Source organism: Pristis pectinata, chromosome 18 (assembly GCF_009764475.1).
Source record: "Pristis pectinata isolate sPriPec2 chromosome 18, sPriPec2.1.pri, whole genome shotgun sequence".
NCBI lineage: Eukaryota > Metazoa > Chordata > Chondrichthyes > Rhinopristiformes > Pristidae > Pristis > Pristis pectinata.
In genome coordinates this window covers 4,025,741-4,043,328 of record NC_067422.1, presented here as the reverse complement: position 1 = coordinate 4,043,328, position 17,588 = coordinate 4,025,741, and the positions used below count along the sequence as shown (strand labels likewise).

The 17,588-nt window shown below is 46.2% G+C and overlaps 1 protein-coding gene across 5 annotated transcripts in view; it reads left to right on the top strand.

Annotated features, from left to right (window-relative positions):
- Positions 1-17,588, top strand: part of axin2 (axin 2 (conductin, axil)) — a 63,310-nt gene that overhangs the window by 23,939 nt on the left and 21,783 nt on the right. For 2 of the 5 annotated variants that reach the window (XM_052032689.1, XM_052032685.1), the window contains exons 2-4: positions 2,937-3,469; positions 4,618-5,493; positions 14,899-15,027. In XM_052032689.1, coding sequence (XP_051888649.1) covers positions 4,712-5,493; positions 14,899-15,027 — 911 coding nt within the window. In that variant the 5' untranslated portion in view covers positions 2,937-3,469; positions 4,618-4,711. Of the gene's footprint in view, positions 1-2,936; positions 3,470-3,594; positions 3,622-4,617; positions 5,494-14,898; positions 15,028-17,588 lie in introns of those variants that run through there. The other 3 variants (XM_052032686.1, XM_052032687.1, XM_052032688.1) reach the window with 2 other exon arrangements.

The window sequence follows — 17,588 nt, the reverse complement described above, 5'->3', positions numbered from 1 at the left end:
AGCCACCTCAGAAGCTTCATGGATAAGGTTATGCATACTGTCATGGTCAACTGTACAGGCCAGACAGGTCCAGTCATTGCTGAGTTGGTTAATACCAGCTGAGAGGTAAATGAAAGGCTGGAGCTCATGAGGTGGTGGTTGGGGGGGGGGGGGGGGGGGGTGGTTGGGGAAGGAAGAATGGAGGTGGCAGGGGAGGCAGGAGAGAGATGAAATAATTCAAGTGTCCTGATCTCTGATTAATGAACTTCTGAGTTATGGTGGGATGTTGATTAAGGACAAGATCTGGCTCTGATGTCCCCCATGCAGCCATATCCAAGTGGGTTGTGCATTCAAGAAAGAATTGGATAAAGAAAAATAATGCTCCAGTTCGGATATTGAAAACTGCTGTCGGAACCTTGAAAGACCTGTTAACTCCCTTACATTAGAGCAATTCATAACCAATTATTTTACAGAGCTCTCAGTGAGGATCTCACTGCAGTAAATGTGGTCGTTTCCTGTGTAAGTCCTGTACTGGGGCAGATAGCTTATCACACCCACACCCCCACGTAAAGCTACCACTTTACCCCCAAGGACTTCAGAGGAATAATTGTTGACTGAAGGGTGATTTGGAAACTTGTTTCAACAGGCATGGTAAATCCACTGACTAAGCTTCCTCACAATTTGCCTGCAGACAAGCCCACCACTCTTAGTGTGAAACCACCAGTATTGGCGGTGTCCTGGTGTTACCTGGTGATGCACTGTATTCTTTAAGGCTCTCTTGCTTTCATTATATATCACAACAGTTTTACTGTGAAAGAAATCAGGTACAAAAACGTTTGCAAAAGTATTGCCCAAGGGTGCTAATAATTGCTTCAATAAAAACATTTTATTTGATATTTTGGGGGGCTGGGGAGAATCGGGAGTGTCATTACCTGGGATTCTATAACAAAAGAATAATTTTTCAAAGTTGGAAGTTATTCAGAAAATGGTGGGACTATAGGCGGTGTATTTATACATGTGCACCATTAACATCTGAATGTTACCATGAAATATGTTCAAAGTAATAACAATGCTAAACGTCCTTAGCGTGTTGTATGTGTAATAACTTGAGTTAATGAAGTTGGACTTGTGTTCCGAAGCAGTTGTGAGCAAATCCATAGCGTGACTCAACCCCGGGCCTGGAAAGTTGCAGTTGAAGGCAGCGGCCTCGATTTCACGCTTCTACCGCCTAGAGCGCTTCCCCTGGCGGCTGCAGCCAGCCCCTCCTCTCTTCCCCCTCCCTACCCAACCCACAAGAGACCAAAGAATGTGCGCTCTTTTAATCTAGGGAAAGTCGGCAGAATGAAAGGTTATGCATGAATAGGAGTATTTGCATTGTGATTACAGGGCCTCTCCTGATGGTACTGGCTGTAAATCTGGGCTGGTTAGTTAATGTTTGATTGGTTGTCTTTCCAAGAGAGCGCTGCTGTTTACCAAGAGAAGCTTTTTCCCTCACCAACCACTTCCGATCTCACACAGATAATCATTTTAAAGGGACAGCGTCTCGCTTCCCACTGCTGTGCAGCAATCAGAAACTGGGCTATCGCCTTATCCGTGCAGAGAACACCTCCAATGTTGAACCTTTAGCATTGTTTCAGGGAAAATGCACGGACCGGGTTTCAGTTGCAGAAAGTTTTGTATTTCCAAAGGCCTGAATCCACAGAAGTTCCGGAGGTCCTGTAGAGTTTAGAATTCAGCTTTGCAAACTTGCATTTGGTCAACTTTTCAATAAAGGCTACGTGCAAGATCAGCATGCTATTAGAATCTGCAACTGATAGCGACAGTAGAGATAAAAAATACAATCAGCCTAATAAAGTCCATGTGACAGACATTAAAACTTCTGCTTCAAAGCAGTGCAAAGTGTTCCCTGATTCTAAAATTACCTCGACCAATAAATTACTGGCTTCAGTTATTATTTTATTTTAAATTAGATCACTATTGATTACACATTTTAAAAACCTCTGTTTAGATGATTATTTTACTGATTCTTCCAGTTTTATAGCCTACAATGTCATTTTTGTACTCTTAAGGCTTGGACCGCAGCTCAGAGCCTTATTTACATTGTGACCCCTTGTTGATATATTGAGGCTGGTGGTGGTCAGGTATCAGAAAAGTCTGGAATCATTGGCAGCAATGTCTCAAACTTTCGGTGCATTTGAAGTCAGGGTGCCTTTTAAACGCGCCAGTCCTGCATCAAAGGCAACAATTACTTTTGAAAAACAGACTTCTTAATTCTTTGGTTTGTAATACGATTTGTACAGTTGGTTTTCATGTGAGGTTCTCTGACATTATCCTGAAAACAAAAAGAAAGAAAATGATTAACTTTTTATGCAAACTTTGATATGCAGATCCGCGTTTTAACAATGCAAAACTGCCTGGATGCCATTTCAATCAAAGTTTTTAATGTTTACACTGTAGGAAAGATCGAAGTTGCTGTTCACTGCGAAGGTGCATTTGTAATTGTTGATTGTGGAAAGGTGTTGCGATTAATTTATTTTTCCATTTGTAAATATGGGGCGAGATTATTCATGCAGTAAAGTAACCCGATGCAGCACTTCAAAAGTTTTCAATGGTCCGACACGCTTTAAGTCGCTTCCCTGCACAAGGCCCCTCGATCTTAGCGGTCCGAGTTTCTGCGCCTGTGACGGAGTTTGAAAATGCAGTTTTATATTTTTTTTAAAAGGACAGGCACACGTTGCGCGCATAACTGCAAAACCGGGTAAAACTTTTAAGGAGTCCGGTCCAGCGGCTGGGCGACGAGACACAACATGAAAAAGTGGTGAGGAGGGCTCGAAGTGGCCTTGCCTTATGCCAATTCACATTGTAGCGAGCAATGAAAGTTTATGATGCAACTGTGCGGCGCAGAGATAATGCGATTGGGGCGGTACATTAGTCACTACTGACGTCTCCACCCCCAGGGAGTTGGCTGAGGACGGATTCCCTTTGATAAGGTCCTGGGAAGTTTATAAATCCATGGCACGGCGGCGGGCAGAAGCTCGCGGGTGTTAATTGCCGGAGTGGCGGACCGTGTTTTGGAAGGCAGTTCCCTACCAGCCGGGCTGCCTGCGCCCGTGGCGGTGTCTGTCGGGACGCTGCCTGCTCCTTTGCTCGCTATCTCTCTTGCTGGATTCGCTGATCGGCCGATCTCTTTGATGTCGGCACTTAGACCGCACCTCCAGATTTCTGTATGTGTGTTGGAATAGCCGGGGGGACATTTGGAGCGCGGAGTCACGGAGTGAAGGGTAAACTGGCGATTGCTACAGGAGGAACCGAGGAGGAAGGAGCTTCAGGGGGACGAGAGGGAACACGCTTTACGTGAATGAGAGGACCAACGAAAATCCCCACCGCGACTCGCTTTACGCACACTCGCTGCAAAATAAATTCTTGCTTTTTTTTCTGACAAAAAGAAAGGAAGGAATCGTCTGTTTGGGAGGCGCAGGATGGATTTATGGTAAGTTGTGAGTCTGTGTGCGTTGTTGTTCGTGGCCTTCGCGGCGCCTTTTGATGTTGGCTTGACATTCCTTTGAACTGGGAGAAGCGGTTTGAATGGGCCGTGGTGGGGAGAGTCCGGGAGACGGGGAACTGGCGGCCGATCCGAGCGAGGTGTGGGTTTGTGGGGAGAGGAGGGGGAAGGGGTGTCGCTAAAATGCATTAACGAGAGGGGCTGCCTTTTTATTTTACGGTTCTACCGCTTCCCCCCCCCCCCGGAACTGTCTGCTGCCCCCTCGGAGAGGGGTGGAATGGTTGTAGGGAGAGGGTGACACAGGATCCCAGAGAAGGGGTGAGGAAAGGGGCGGGGGGGGGGAAGAGAAAGTGGGGCGCTCTCAATGGCTCCGACTATAACGTTGCGAGCAAAGAGGGTGAGACATTCGTTCCCTTTGAAATCCAATGGTGATGCCGGAACAGGCCGAGAGCTCGCTTCACCCCTGACACCGAGCCCGGATCTGTCTCCGTGATCTGCCACCATCAGTTTTCATTATTTATACTTTGGAGTGAAGTTGTAGCCGTGAATAGCACACACCTCCGCCTGCGTGTGTGTGGGATGGGGGGAGGTTCGGGACGATCAAAGTTCCGGGTTGTCTCCTCCATAAGGACGGGTTTTGCATTTCTCTGATGTTAGCGTTGTTGGGGGGGGGGGGGGTGAGAAGGGATCTGAAACGTTTTGTTCTACTGGGGGGGCAGAAGGCGTTTATAATTTATGACGAAGCCCCGGCTGGTGGGGGGGGGAGAGGAAGTGGGGGGGGGGTGTTGTTGATACCACGGGGGGAGTCCAAGATGCAGAAAGTCTTGTACAATTGGTTTCATCTGTGCAATCCAAACTGGGTCCAACTCCTGATATTCAGGTCAGATTTGTATCTTACACACAAAACTTTGGGAAAGAGTTTTTATCGAGAGCCAGAACTTTTTTTTCCTCCTTTACATTTCAGTAACTTTCAAGACATTTTTATATGCTTTTGTTTAACTTCGGGAGATAATACTGGCACCAAAAACACACGGACAAAAGATGAGATTAAATAGGCTGGCTTGCTCTGTGTGTGTTTTTTCGGTGCTCATCCTGTTTGAAGTCAGGTTTCATTAAATCGATACTTTCTATTGCAGACAGAAGACGGCCGTGTCATCCCCCGCTGACTGAAAGCTTTGCAGAGAGAGAGAGAGAGCAGAGAGAGAGAGGCTCCAGCCTCGCCTCCGAGCGATGAGCGCCGCTGCTGTGGTGTCTGCCTTCAGGGCAGATGCTCCCCGGCCGCCGGTGCCGGGGGAGGAAGGGGAGAGATGCCAACCCCACAACCCCAGTAAGGGCCACAGCCTGAAGGAACAGGCTGTCACCTCGGCCCCCAGGAGAGAGGACGACGAGCTAGGCGAGCCCGAGGGCAGCGCGTCCCCCGACTCGGCGCTCAGCCGCTGGACCAAGTCCCTGCACTCGCTGCTGGCCGATCAGGACGGGGCGCATCTCTTCCGCGCCTTCCTGGAGAGGGAGGAACGCGTGGACACGCTGGATTTCTGGTTTGCCTGCAATGGCTTCAGGCAGATGGACGTGGCCGACCCCAAGACCCTGAGAGTGGCCAGGGCAATCCACAAGCGGTACGTGGAGAACAGCGCCGTGTCCAGGCAGCTGAAGGCGGCCACCAAATGCTACATCAGAGACACCATCAGGAAGCAGCAGATCGACTCGGCGATGTTTGACCAGGCGCAAACCGAGATCCAGACCGCGATGGAAGAAAACTGCTACCAGATGTTCCTGACCTCAGACATCTACCTTCAGTACGTCAGGACCGGTGGGGAGAACCCTCTGTTTGTCGGCAACTCTGAGCTAGCCCGAATACAAGTGGTTTGTGGTTACTTACCGACGCTGAACGAGGAGGAGGAGTGGATCTGCCCCGAGATCCGGGACAAGAAGCCCCCCTCCGGAGCGGGGCTGGGCGACCAGGGGTCCCGGGCCGCCAACTCGGGACGGCCAGTCGATGGCAAATGTTTCAGGTAAGACCGTGGTCCCGAGAGGGTTAACACCGCACTGTTTATTGTCGGTGGACGTTTAATGTTCCCTCTGCTCGCATGCATCTGCCACCGGTTAGACATCAGTGAAACTTGCTTTCAATGGGCAGAGGGGTAGGTGGCGCGTTTCCTGACCGCGGAGGATTCACGTGTGACTGGAACCGGGGGGGGGGGGGGGGGCAGAAATAGGGGAGGCGATCAGCTTGATGCAGGTATTGTTTAAATCATTATAGCATGAAGAATCGGGGGCTAATGTGGATCAGGCACTCCCCAAGCTCACTTGGAACTGTTTTACCAGCAGACAGCTGTGTCTTATGCATCTTGTAACGATGCTGTAGGGTGGATTTGGTTCATTGTACTTATTTTGTGAGTGTGAGGGAGGGGGTTGAGAGGGAGGGAGGGATTGAAGGAGTGTGTGAGGGAGGGGGTTGAGAGGGAGGGAGTGGAGTGTGAGGGAGGGGGTTGAGATTGAGGGAGTGAAGGAGTGTGTGAGGGAGGGGGTTGAGAGGGAGGGAGTGGAGTGTGTGAGGGAGGGGGTTGAGATTGAGGGAGTGGAGTGTGTGAGGGAGGGGGTTGAGAGGGAGGGAGTGAAGGAGTGTGTGAGGGAGGGGGTTGAGAGGGAGGGAGTGAAGGAGTGTGTGAGGGAGGGGGTTGAGAGGGAGGGAGTGAAGGAGTGTGTGAGGGAGGGGGTTGAGAGGGAGGGAGCGAGTGAAGGAGTGTGAGGGAGGTTGAGAGTGAGGGAGGGAGTTGAGAGTGAAGGTGTGTGTGAGGGAGGGATGAGTGTGAGGGAGGGAGCTAAGTGAGGAAGGGGGTTGTGAGGGAGGGAGTTGAGAGTGAGGGAGTGAAGGAAGGAGGGGTTGAGTGTTTGAGGGAAGGAGTGTGAGTGAGAGTGAGGGCAAGAGCTGCATTGTCACTGGATAATTGTCAAAGGTTAGACACTTTTTGCTGAGATACGTGTTACCACATACAACATAAAGAGAAATAAAGATTCCTAAATGCTTACTACTTTGGTGTAACATTGAGATACAAGAGTGGTCTGGGAAGCATCAAACAGTTTCCTTGAAAGTGATGTCTAACTGCAGCAAACACTTGGAATATTGGCCATCTTGTGGAATGTCATTGCAAAATATCCAGTGAAGGCCACAACCTTTCACATAAACTCTGCTGTGAGTCAAGTTGATGCAAAACAGGGAAACAATCAACCCATCTGTGTACAATTAGCATAATGTGGTCACGTTAGAAAAGTATAATCGCAGGAAAACAATTTTAATCAGTTTGCTTAAGATGGTCTGCCTTTAAGAAAGAACTTACTGATTTTATGCTTAAAAGGGAAGAAATAAGAGGTGAAGCCTTTGAATCAGTACATTAAGTTCTTTATTGGGATGTCGGTTGACAGTGTTAGTTTGTCCCCCCATCCCCTGCACTCTTTCTCCCATCCTTTGTACTATAACTGGAATGACAGAGCTGTGGGACCTTTTGTACATGTGAAGGAGAAATACTTTCTGCATTGCAAATAGATGCATGGCTAAGAGTAAAAACAAATCTGAGAGAACTGCTCCATGCAGCTTTCACTTCCAGATGTGCCAAACCCCTGGATCAGATTTGTTTCTTTTTCCTCTCTCTAATCAGTCCAGGGTTTTTTTTGAACTCCAAAACACGTGGCCATTACTCATTACAAAAGTGATAAAGACCAAAAGACTGTGGCCTCCTTGATTCAGAAGACTTGGGGGAAGGACAAAGAGATGTCACTGGCACTCCCTGACTTGAAGTGATTGATCCGAGACAGTAAAATCTTTCATAAAAGTCTTTCTCTTTTATGTTGTAATTTAGTGCCCATCAGAGGCATGTGGAACTAATTTAGCCCCAAGATTTAAATTCTTTCTTGTGCATCTTCAACACTTGTAGTTTCTCCCTTCACTCCCCCCCTGCCCTCTTTCTTTCCTTCTTTATCTTCTAATTGAAGTCACTGAGAGAAACTTAGCATGCTTTTAAAGAATGCAATCCCAGCTGTGCTGAATACCTGCTCTTTGAAAGAAGGTCTGTAGCAAAGGTCAGTCTGTACTGCGGCCTAAGACTTTAGTCATGCTGTTAACTCCCAACAGTACGCTGCAGTCGGCTTCTCACAGAGAAGGGGCCCTGCTATCCCTCTTTATTTTCCCGATATCTTAGCAATGTTCACGTTCTCTTCTCTCAGCGTCCACCCCCTCCCCTTCCTCCCCATCACTGGTGAAACAGTGGAATGCATCACAGTAGGGAGAGAGAAGGCTGTTGTTGTGAGAGAGTTGAGCAGAGCTATTTCAGAGGTCGAAAGTGGTAAGTCAGTCCAAGTGGAACAAAGGATTCGGAGCCACCAGATTCAGGGGAAGTGCTGCTAACCATTAGGGCAGCAGTGTTGCTCACTTAAATCAAGCCTGCTTGGCCTCATCAAAGACACTGAGGGGAAGAGGAGGGACTGTGATCATGAAAGGCTTTTGAAAAAATAGCCAGAACATGCTATCACATTCTTGAGCCCCAAGTCTGGTGTAAGTGATTCCAATTATTAAAATCAGCAGATGCTGGTAAAAAAAAATCCTTTGAAACCACAGACTCATGACCATGTCATCTTCAGAGTTCACTATGAACAGGGAGAACAGTAAAGGAACATTTATTAAAAAGACTCTTGCGATTACTTGAAGTTTTATAATACTGAGGAGTTGGAGTATCTACTGGAATATATTCCATTGCATCGGGCTTTGTTTCGGAGGTCCCTGACCTGCACGACCATGGACTGAGCACTGAGTGGTAACCCCTAGCATGGTCCTTAAGGTTATATAGCTCCAATGACATTGCAAGGTCTCCTACAACTGTTCAAGAAAATGTAATCTGACAAAATAAGATCCCAAACCACCTCAGTTATTAAGATGAGGGACCAAAATGACTGGTCAAATATGGGGTTTTAAGGAATGTTTTAGGAGGAAGGAATAGTTGAGGTGTTTGGGTGAGAATTCCAGAGCTTAGAGTCAAGGAGTGGGCAGCAAAGCAAGTGGGGAACACAGAGGAGGCCAGAATTAGAGGAACCCAAAGACCACAGATGGCTGGAGGTGACTGTACGACAGGGAGGGTTGAGGTCATGAAAGAATTTGTAAACAAAGACGAACGTTTAAAATAGTTTGTCTCAGCTGCAAGGTCCAATTGTCACACTGGACACATTGACAGATTCCACTGTGCATTTCTACATTGGTGATGTCCTGTGGGTGGGGCAGGTTTGTTCCGTTTCTGCTGCTTTTTGGTGAATGAAGTGAATATTGGAGTCTGGTATGATTCCTAAGATTGATCCATGTTGTTAAATTTATGGTGATTGTCAGGATTTTAGCCTGACCATCCCAAGTTTCATTGAGTGTGGGATGATGAAATGGAATGTTAATCTGTAATATATTAACAGTCACAGAGATTCCTTGTAAGTATGGAAGGCATCTCAGTCAAGGATGGTTCTGTTCTCATTATAGACTAAGGAATGGGCAGGATTGGGACTAATGTAAATGTCAAGCTGATATTCTTCAATCCAACCGGATACACTAAGCTAATTATAATATCTCAGCTCAGATGTCAGATTTGTTAAACCATTAACTACATGAACTAATTATTCTGTAATATACATTGTCTGTGCCATTATGTGGTAACGTTTGTCTTGTATAGTATGCACTACCTGCTGACGTGCAACTGTACACCTTATACTGATTGCAGTATTATACTGACCATCTGAGCTACAGGCAACGTAGAACCTCCAGGCTTGGGCTGAGATATTACGTATAGACAATGTATACAGTAAGATTAAAGAATATCAGCTTGACACTGCCCATTCCTTGGCTTGTAATGAGAACAGAGTCACACTCAGCCAGGGTGCCTTCCATGTGAGACTCCTGTCCTGTTCAGGTTACACATGTGAAATGGTGACCTATACAATCCGAGAGGGAGTTGGTGTGTTCAGGAGCTGCGAGGTGAGCTGGTTAGTAGGTACTTACACTATCCTTCCACATTAGTTCCTAATCTTAAAGGAAACATACACAAAGAGATGAAATAAACACTGCAAATGCTGGAAACATCCCAAAGGTCAGGCAGCATCTGGAGTGCGTTAAACAAAGTTAAGGTTTCAGGTCAGTGACTGGTTGTCAGAATAATTCCTGCTTTTGATGATAGATCGTCAACCTGAAGCAATAACTCTTGTTTTTCTCCACGGCTGCTGCCTGACCTGATGGCTATTTCTAGCATTTTTCTGTTTTTATTTCAGATTTCCAGCATCTACTGTTTTGCTTGTAGAGAGACGAGAACCTAATTATTTCCCCTCATTCACCTGCTCTTGAAATCATCAGATAACATGGAGAAGGTGTGCAGATCTAAATCCAGGGAAAGTCACTAACAATGGCACTGCTTTTGGGACCTTTGTGACCAATGCTCCACATGGGACATCAGAGCAAGGAACACAAAGGGACAACCAGGAGAGCAGCCAAACATTACAGCTGTGCGTTAGGCTCCAAACTGTACTGAAAGTCAACAAATAGAATATTACAAAATAGTCAGTGTACACGGTACAATAAACAGAGTCATGTGTATTTTATTCACTGGCGGATGGTGAGATTGTTGGCACTGTCACCAAAAGGGCATTGAGAGTCAACTCTCAACCATCTCACAATTTCATGACAACCCACAGAAGGAGGCCATTTGGCCACTCAACCCTGCTCCTCCAAAGTGCTGCAACATTTTTCTCTTCCAGTGCAAAAGGAAAGAGGAACTTGCCTCACTGCCCTTTCAGATCATCCATTCCAGATTGGAACAACCAGCTGCATTAAAAAAAATCTCATTGCTTCTCTGGAACGTCACAATCAAATTGATTGCTTCTGGTTGAGATTAAGATGGGTGTAAAAAGGAATCCAGTAGCACTTGGCCCTGGGTGGTACAAAGGGCATAGCGAGCAGAGCTGCTGCCTTACAGTTCTAGTGATCCAGGTTCAATCCTGACATCCGGTGCCGTCTGTGTGGAGTTTGCACGCTCTCCCTGTGACTGCATGGATTTCCTCCCTCATCCCAAAGACGTGATGTCTGGTACTTTAAATTGTCCTTAGTGTGTTAGGTAAGTAGTAGGATATGGAGGGAGGTGATGAGAGTGTGAGAAGAATAGGTTACAGGAGAATTGAGTCAGGCAATGTTCTGTGAGCCGGCAGAGACTTGTTGGGTCAAATGGCCTCCTGTGTTATACAGAAATATGGAAATGTACACACTTCTTTAAAGCAACAAGCCTGTAATGGGGCTCAGGTCCTTGGCAGGACTTAGAATTTTATAACCTAAAAGGCAGATCAGTTTAAACACACTGGAGCACTGTTAACACCGGAGAGGGTGCAGAGAAGGTTCACCAGGATGTTGCCTGCAATGGAGCATTTCAGTTTTGTGGAGAGGCTGGGTCTGCTTTATCTGGAACGGAGGAGATTAAGAGGTTAAGAGACTGAGGTACATAAAATTATGAGTGGTATCAATAGGGTAGTCCATAAAACATGTAGATAAAACTAGAGGACATAGATTTATGGTAAGAGATTTAAAGGGGACCTGAGGGGGACCTTTTTCACCCAGAGAGGGGTGAGTACCTGGAATGCACTGCCTGAGTGGTGGAAGCAGAGTCACTGATGGCGTTTAAAGTGTCTAGGTGAGTACTGGAATCACCTTGGCATAGAGCGTTGCTGGCGAAGTACTGGAAACTGGGATTAATACAGATGGGTGCCCACTGGTCGGCATGGATGTGGTGGGCCGAATGGCCTGTTTCCATGCTGTGTAGCTCTGTAGTACCCCAGTTGTAGAAGCAATAAGACAATCCATCATAAAGCAGATTGTCCTTCACCTCACAGTGGCAGAGAAGAACCAGTTGTAGTACAATGGTCTGTTGTGTAGAATTATCCTCCTGGATACATGGAAGGATAAAATTGTCCAGGTAAAAAGTGCAGCTCAAAAATACTGTGGAAGGAGAGTTCACACTGCACAAGGGAACAGTAAACTAATAAACCTGGGCCCATGAATTGATTTAGGACATTTTCCACATCAGCCCTTGGCTGACATGACAAGAAAAAAAACATAGCAGTATAGAAGGGAAATTAGTAATCAATATACTGGGAGATCAATCAGAAACTTATCATTCCTTGCTCATTGGCTAATGACATGCCAACACCAGTGGACGGTGAGGATTAAGGAGTGGGAGATGTACGCATTGGTACTGCAGTTGGAGAAAGAGTTGGTCTCATTAGTCAGCTGGAGAGTGTACACTATAACCTTCTGAGGATTCTTCATTTGCAGCAGTCAGGCTACATTGGGATCTAAAAAAAGTAGTTTAAGAGATTGGAAAATCGAATAGTGATTCAAAGTAATGGTAAGCCTACTGATGATGTTTATAGAAGGTCTGCCACACAACCTGAACAAAGTTACTTGGTTCAGGGATCCTGGTCTCTGTCAAAGTCAAACTCTTACAAGAGAAAGAAGAGTTGGAAAGAATCTGTTCCTAGAGTGGTTACATTTATAGTGATTATTACCTGCCTATCGTAGATGCCTTTATGGATTGTCTTTGGAAGATCTTAATCAAGAGTTGTCTGTGTTGTACAGTTCCAGGCAGATTTGTGCCTTTATCACATAAACTGTTTGGTGATGACATCAGTGTGGGTTAGTCTGGTTAGGTGTCTACAGACAGGTGTTCAGTACATTTCTGATATGTCAGCTCATGCACCAAAGGATTAAAAAAAAAGACTGCACTTGCACTAACTGGGTGAAAGAGGCTTGCAAAATGCTTGGAACAATTTTCCCCTTTCTTAAGCTGCTAATAAAGTCTGACTGAATTGTACCTCCTTGGTACAAGAAACAACCCTGGTGGCCGTGTTTGTTCAGAGGCTCACTGCATCTCAGGGATTTGTTTCTTTTAGTCATTCTTGGGAAGTGAGATTGCTGCAGTCACATTTAGAACCCAGCACCAGCTGTCTGTGAGGGAGTTAGTCAGCTCCAGAGACTGGAACACACGCCTTGGCTAATCCTTCAGTACAGAACTGAGAGTGTGCTCCATTGTTGGGGTTGTCTGACTTTTGGTTGAGATGTTAAACTGGATGTAAATAATCCCATAAGGGGCAGGAAGTTCTTCCCAGTTTGCCTAACTATTTGGAGAGAAGGAGGATGAGAGGAGACATGATAGAGGTGTACAAAATATTAAGAGGAATAGATAGAGTGGACAGCCAGCACCTCTTTCCCAGGACACCAATGCTCAATACAAGAGGGCATGGCTTTAAAATAATGGGTGGGAAGTTCAAGGGAGATAGCAGAAGAAGGTTTTTACCCAGAGAGTGGTTGGGGCATGGAATGCGCTGCCTGGGGCGGTGGTGGAGGCAGGTACATTGGTCAAATTCAAGAGATTACTAGATAAGCATACGGAGGAATTTAAAATAGAGGGATATGTGGGAGGAAGGGGTTAGAAGGTCTTAGGCGAGGTTTAAAGGTTGGCACAACATTGTGGGCTAATGGGCCTGTATTGTGCTGTACTGTTCTATGATTCTGTGATTCTATGAACATCACCATGGTAGGTTATCTGGGTACAGTGGTATGATGGTTACATGACTGGACTAACAGCCAGAATTCTGGCGCAGCAAGCTCGGGGCAGATGCTCAAATCCCACCATGGCGGTTGGAGAACTTTAAATTCAACTACGTAAGTAAATGTGGAATTAAAACATGCTAGTCTCAGTAACAGTGACCATGAAACTCCTGGGTCGTTGTAAAAGCCCACTTGGTTCAGTAATGTCTTCAAGGGAATGAAATCTGCTGTCATTCCCCATTCTGGCCTGAACCCTCCAATGTGGGTTCTCCAAGGTCCATCCACCATGTGTACCACCCACTCACCCCCGCACCAGTGTGTGTCATCTTAACTGCCTCTTAGATTAGAGGCAATTACAGATGGGCAATAAATGCATTGTCAGTGATGTCCACATCTTGTGAAAGAGAGAAGTCTGTTCATTGTTACTTTGCTCTCCGTGGCAGCTTGCTGTGCAGAATTCCACTCCACCGCTTCCTACACAAACTGTGACTACACTTCGCAGGTACTTCATTGATTGTAAAGTGCCTTGAAATTCCATAAAAATGCAAGCCTTTCTTTCTTTAACCAGGTTGTTTGAGTCTGAAGTAATAGCCAGATCTGGAGCTGGAAGACATTAGTTGAGCCATTAGGGTTGTTATGACAACCCTGACAGTTGACATGGCTACTTTCCCTGGGGCCACCCTACAACAGGACAGATTTGAACTTGGTGGTTTGCTGCTTCTTTACCTTGGCCATGAACCGTTAGGTTTTACCATCCACCTTGTGTCCATGCTCTGAAGGATGACTATTGTGAGGTTTTGCACGAGGCTTTCACTGCCGTCTCGCTGCCCTTCCCCATCTCCTGAACTTGCTGCGTGTAGGTGTTGCGTGGTATCGGGAGAAACAGCAGCTCTGTGGCTTCAGTCTCACGGCTGCTCCTCGGGCAGATTTTGTCGCTGTGTGTTCCCAGCAGGAGGAGACTTGGTCTGTTAACATTTACAAGAAACTTCAGGCTGACGAAGCAGTTATTTTCACTTCTCTTTTGAATCAGAAGGAAAAGAAACTGAGTTCCTTTATGTTGTTCCTGGGCTATTGAACCGAATGAATACTTTGGACCATTCTGCAGTACTTCCTGTGTTTGGTAACGTTCCCTCATCGTCCTTTTCCCTACCCCCTGCTGAAACCAGTGCCCCAGCAGCAGAAGATAAGAGAGAGCACAGGTTGAAGAAAGGGTGGAGGGCAAGAGACGCCTGCCGAATGCCTTTGGTCTCCTCTGTTGTCAGGTGCTGAGGTTAGAGACCCGACCTGGAAATACATGGGCCCAAACCTAGGTCATTTCTAACAGCAGTCACGAGCATTCCATTCTGCCTCCTGGATATTGTCTCCAACATTCTTCCGGAGATCCCATCAGATCCTTTGGGAGAATATTCCATAGCTGTGCCATGTCCTACCATCCTCACCTATTCTTCATGTCTGAACCCAGGCAACCAGCATTGGTGGGCTCTTCAAGTGTGGAAGGTCACAGATGAACCTGATGTCCACACTGGTCGCTGGATTCACTGAAGCTAAGGGTAGTTTTATTCCCCCATCGCTTCCTATATTAAGGACATTTGAGGCCAATCATGATGCCTGTAACATTCCACATTAGGTAGACCGGGACTGAATATTGACCTCCAAGTCTGTATGGATCACTCTACAGCACACAGTGGGTTTGACATCTTGACAGATAAAATTGTGTCCTTCCAGTAAAATGTGTCAGTGTTTTACTGCGCGATGTTAAGACCAGCTACAAAAATGCTAATTGTTAAATTATCCTTTTCAGATCATACGGGAGGAATGGATATGCTAACCCCTATCACATTCAGTCTGGCTACGTCTTTGCTCCAGCGAGCAGTGCAAATGACAGTGATGTCATGACAGACGACTCAATGTCGATGACAGACAGCAGCGTGTGAGTATGATACCTTCTTACACAACTCCACTGTTGACCGTTGTTTGTCAGCTTGCTCTCAGTGACGGTTGGCCTTGTTCCTGATGACATTCGGGCTGATTTTGTGCTCTTTTTCCACCCCCAACCCTGTCTAAGTCCAACCCAGACGATGCACCCTGGGAAGTGAATGGACCTTCATTCACCACCTTTTCATCCGTGCATTCATTCCTCTTCATTACGTCACTGCTGTCCTGAGAGTGCACAACCTCCCAACTGCTCAACTCACGTAAGAAACAAGAAAATAAGAGCGGGAGTAGGCCACCAGTCCCCTCAAACCTGCCCTGCCATGCAATATGATCTATGCTGGTCTTAACTCCCCTTCCGTGCCAGTTCCCCATAACCTTCAATTCCTTTGTCTTTCAATTATTTATCTAATTTCACCTTAAATACGTCCAAATATCCAGCTTCCACCACCCCTGGGAACAGAGAATTCCACAGACCCTCTGCAAGAAGAAATTTCTAATTACCTCACTTTTAAATGACTGGTCCCTTATCTTGTAGTTATGCCCCTTGTTCGTGACTCTCCCACTAGTGAAAACATTTCAACATCTACACCATCAAACTTCTTTAGGATCTAATATGGTTGGATTAGGGCATCTCTTATTTTTCTGAACTTCAAGGACCAGAAGTAAATGTGTGCCAAAATCAGGTGAGGAAATGAACAGCAATCTAAAGACTGAACTTTGAAATGGTTTAATATGGACCACTTAGTTGAATAAGATTGGCATTAGTACTGTTTATCTGATCGTGCTTCTGTAGAGAACTTTGGAATGTATTGTAACGTTAAATATGTGCGTGTGTAACTTGTTTTTGTGAACACCACCTGGGTCTGCTGCTGTCTGCTGTGGGGATTGACCGCGGTCAGATTCCACATCCTGTTGATATTGAAAAATGACACAGTTGTTATTTCCAGTTGGAAGGATAATGTTGCCTGAGATGGATCCTTTACAACCAGGCTGGGTCACGAGGCCCTCCCCTTGTACCTATCCCAAGCTACCGCCAACAGGGTGAGCATAGCCTTGGTGTCAACAGATACGCCACTTGATATTGGCAAGGGCAGTCGTGCAGCAGCTTAATGACCACCGATGTGCATGCATTTATGTTTCAGGCCTGAAACTTCAGTGCAGTGTATTGGTATTGGTTTATTATTGTCACTTGTGCCGAGGTACAGTGAAAAACTTGCCTTGCACACCGATCGTACGGATCAATTCATTAAGTGTCAAGACAAGATCGTGCAGATAGACCCAAAGAGGCGATGGGACCGTTATCTGACCTGGGCCATATGGAAGGTTTTGTGCATCAACACCTTCCAACTGTTACCCACCTGCACCCCACCCACTCATCCTATCAGTTCAGTCTCTGCTACATGAGTAAAGAGCTGTGGCTTTGATCTGCTGACAGAACATCAAACTGCCATTTTGATCTGTCAGTAATATTGACTGTTGACTGGCAATTGGAGCCTTTGGAGTAATGACTGTTGGACCATCTAGGGTCCGAGTAAAGTGACCTGCTACGGGTTGTTATGTGTGTACCTCGTGGAGCTTTGGCCAGGGTTTGGATTTGACACCGATTCCATTAGTTATGAATATAGTTCTGTTTCTAGACTAAGATGTCACTCTGAGGTTTCTTCCTTCACCCTGGCTGTTGCTGTGAATCGCTTCCTCCTCAATGGCACAATAGAATTTTACACACAAGATCATTTGGCCCACCAAGTGCTGGCTCTTTAACTAGTCCCACTAATCCACAGAGCTATAGTTTTATCTAACACCTTCTGTGCGTTGTGGTTGTATCTGGTCCCACTACCATTTCAGCTAGTGCTCATTGTGCATGGATAGATTGTGAGTGTTGGCAAATTTTACACCAAGAGAGTTCCACTGCAAACCCTGAACCCTATAGTACAGGGCAGCAGATTGTAGAGTGGAGCATTACTTCTCCAAGACACTTCTCCATGCTTCTTGTTTTTGACCCCTCTCATTAATCTCCCCCCATCCCATTACACATCTTAATTGAGTCTCACCTTGGCCTTCCCTGTTCAAGTCCAGTTTATCCAATCTTCTCTCATAGCTAAAGTTTTCCAGTCCTGGCAAACTCCCCTACACCCTCCCCAGCACAGTCACGTCTCTTCTGTAACAGTACACAGCTCACAGCTGTAAACATGCAAGTTATTCACCTCAGCAGGAAGTGTAGAAAAAAAGTACTAGTTACATAGATTGAAAGTGGTAAATGTTGGTGTTCAGAGGGATCTGGCTGTGCTGATTCGTGCCATGCATAAAGTTAACGTACAGGTACAGCAACCAGTTCAGGAGGTGAACAGTATGTTGGCCTTCATTCCGATGGATTTGAACACAAGAATAAGGAAACCTTGCTGCATTTGTTCAGGTGTTGGTGAGACCAGTGCCTGGAGCACTTTGTGTACCCTTTGGTCTCCACACCTAAGGAAGGATTTACTTGCCTTAGGGATGGTGCAGTGAAAATTTAGTAGATTGATTGCTGAGATGAGTAAGCTGTCCTGTGGGAAGAGA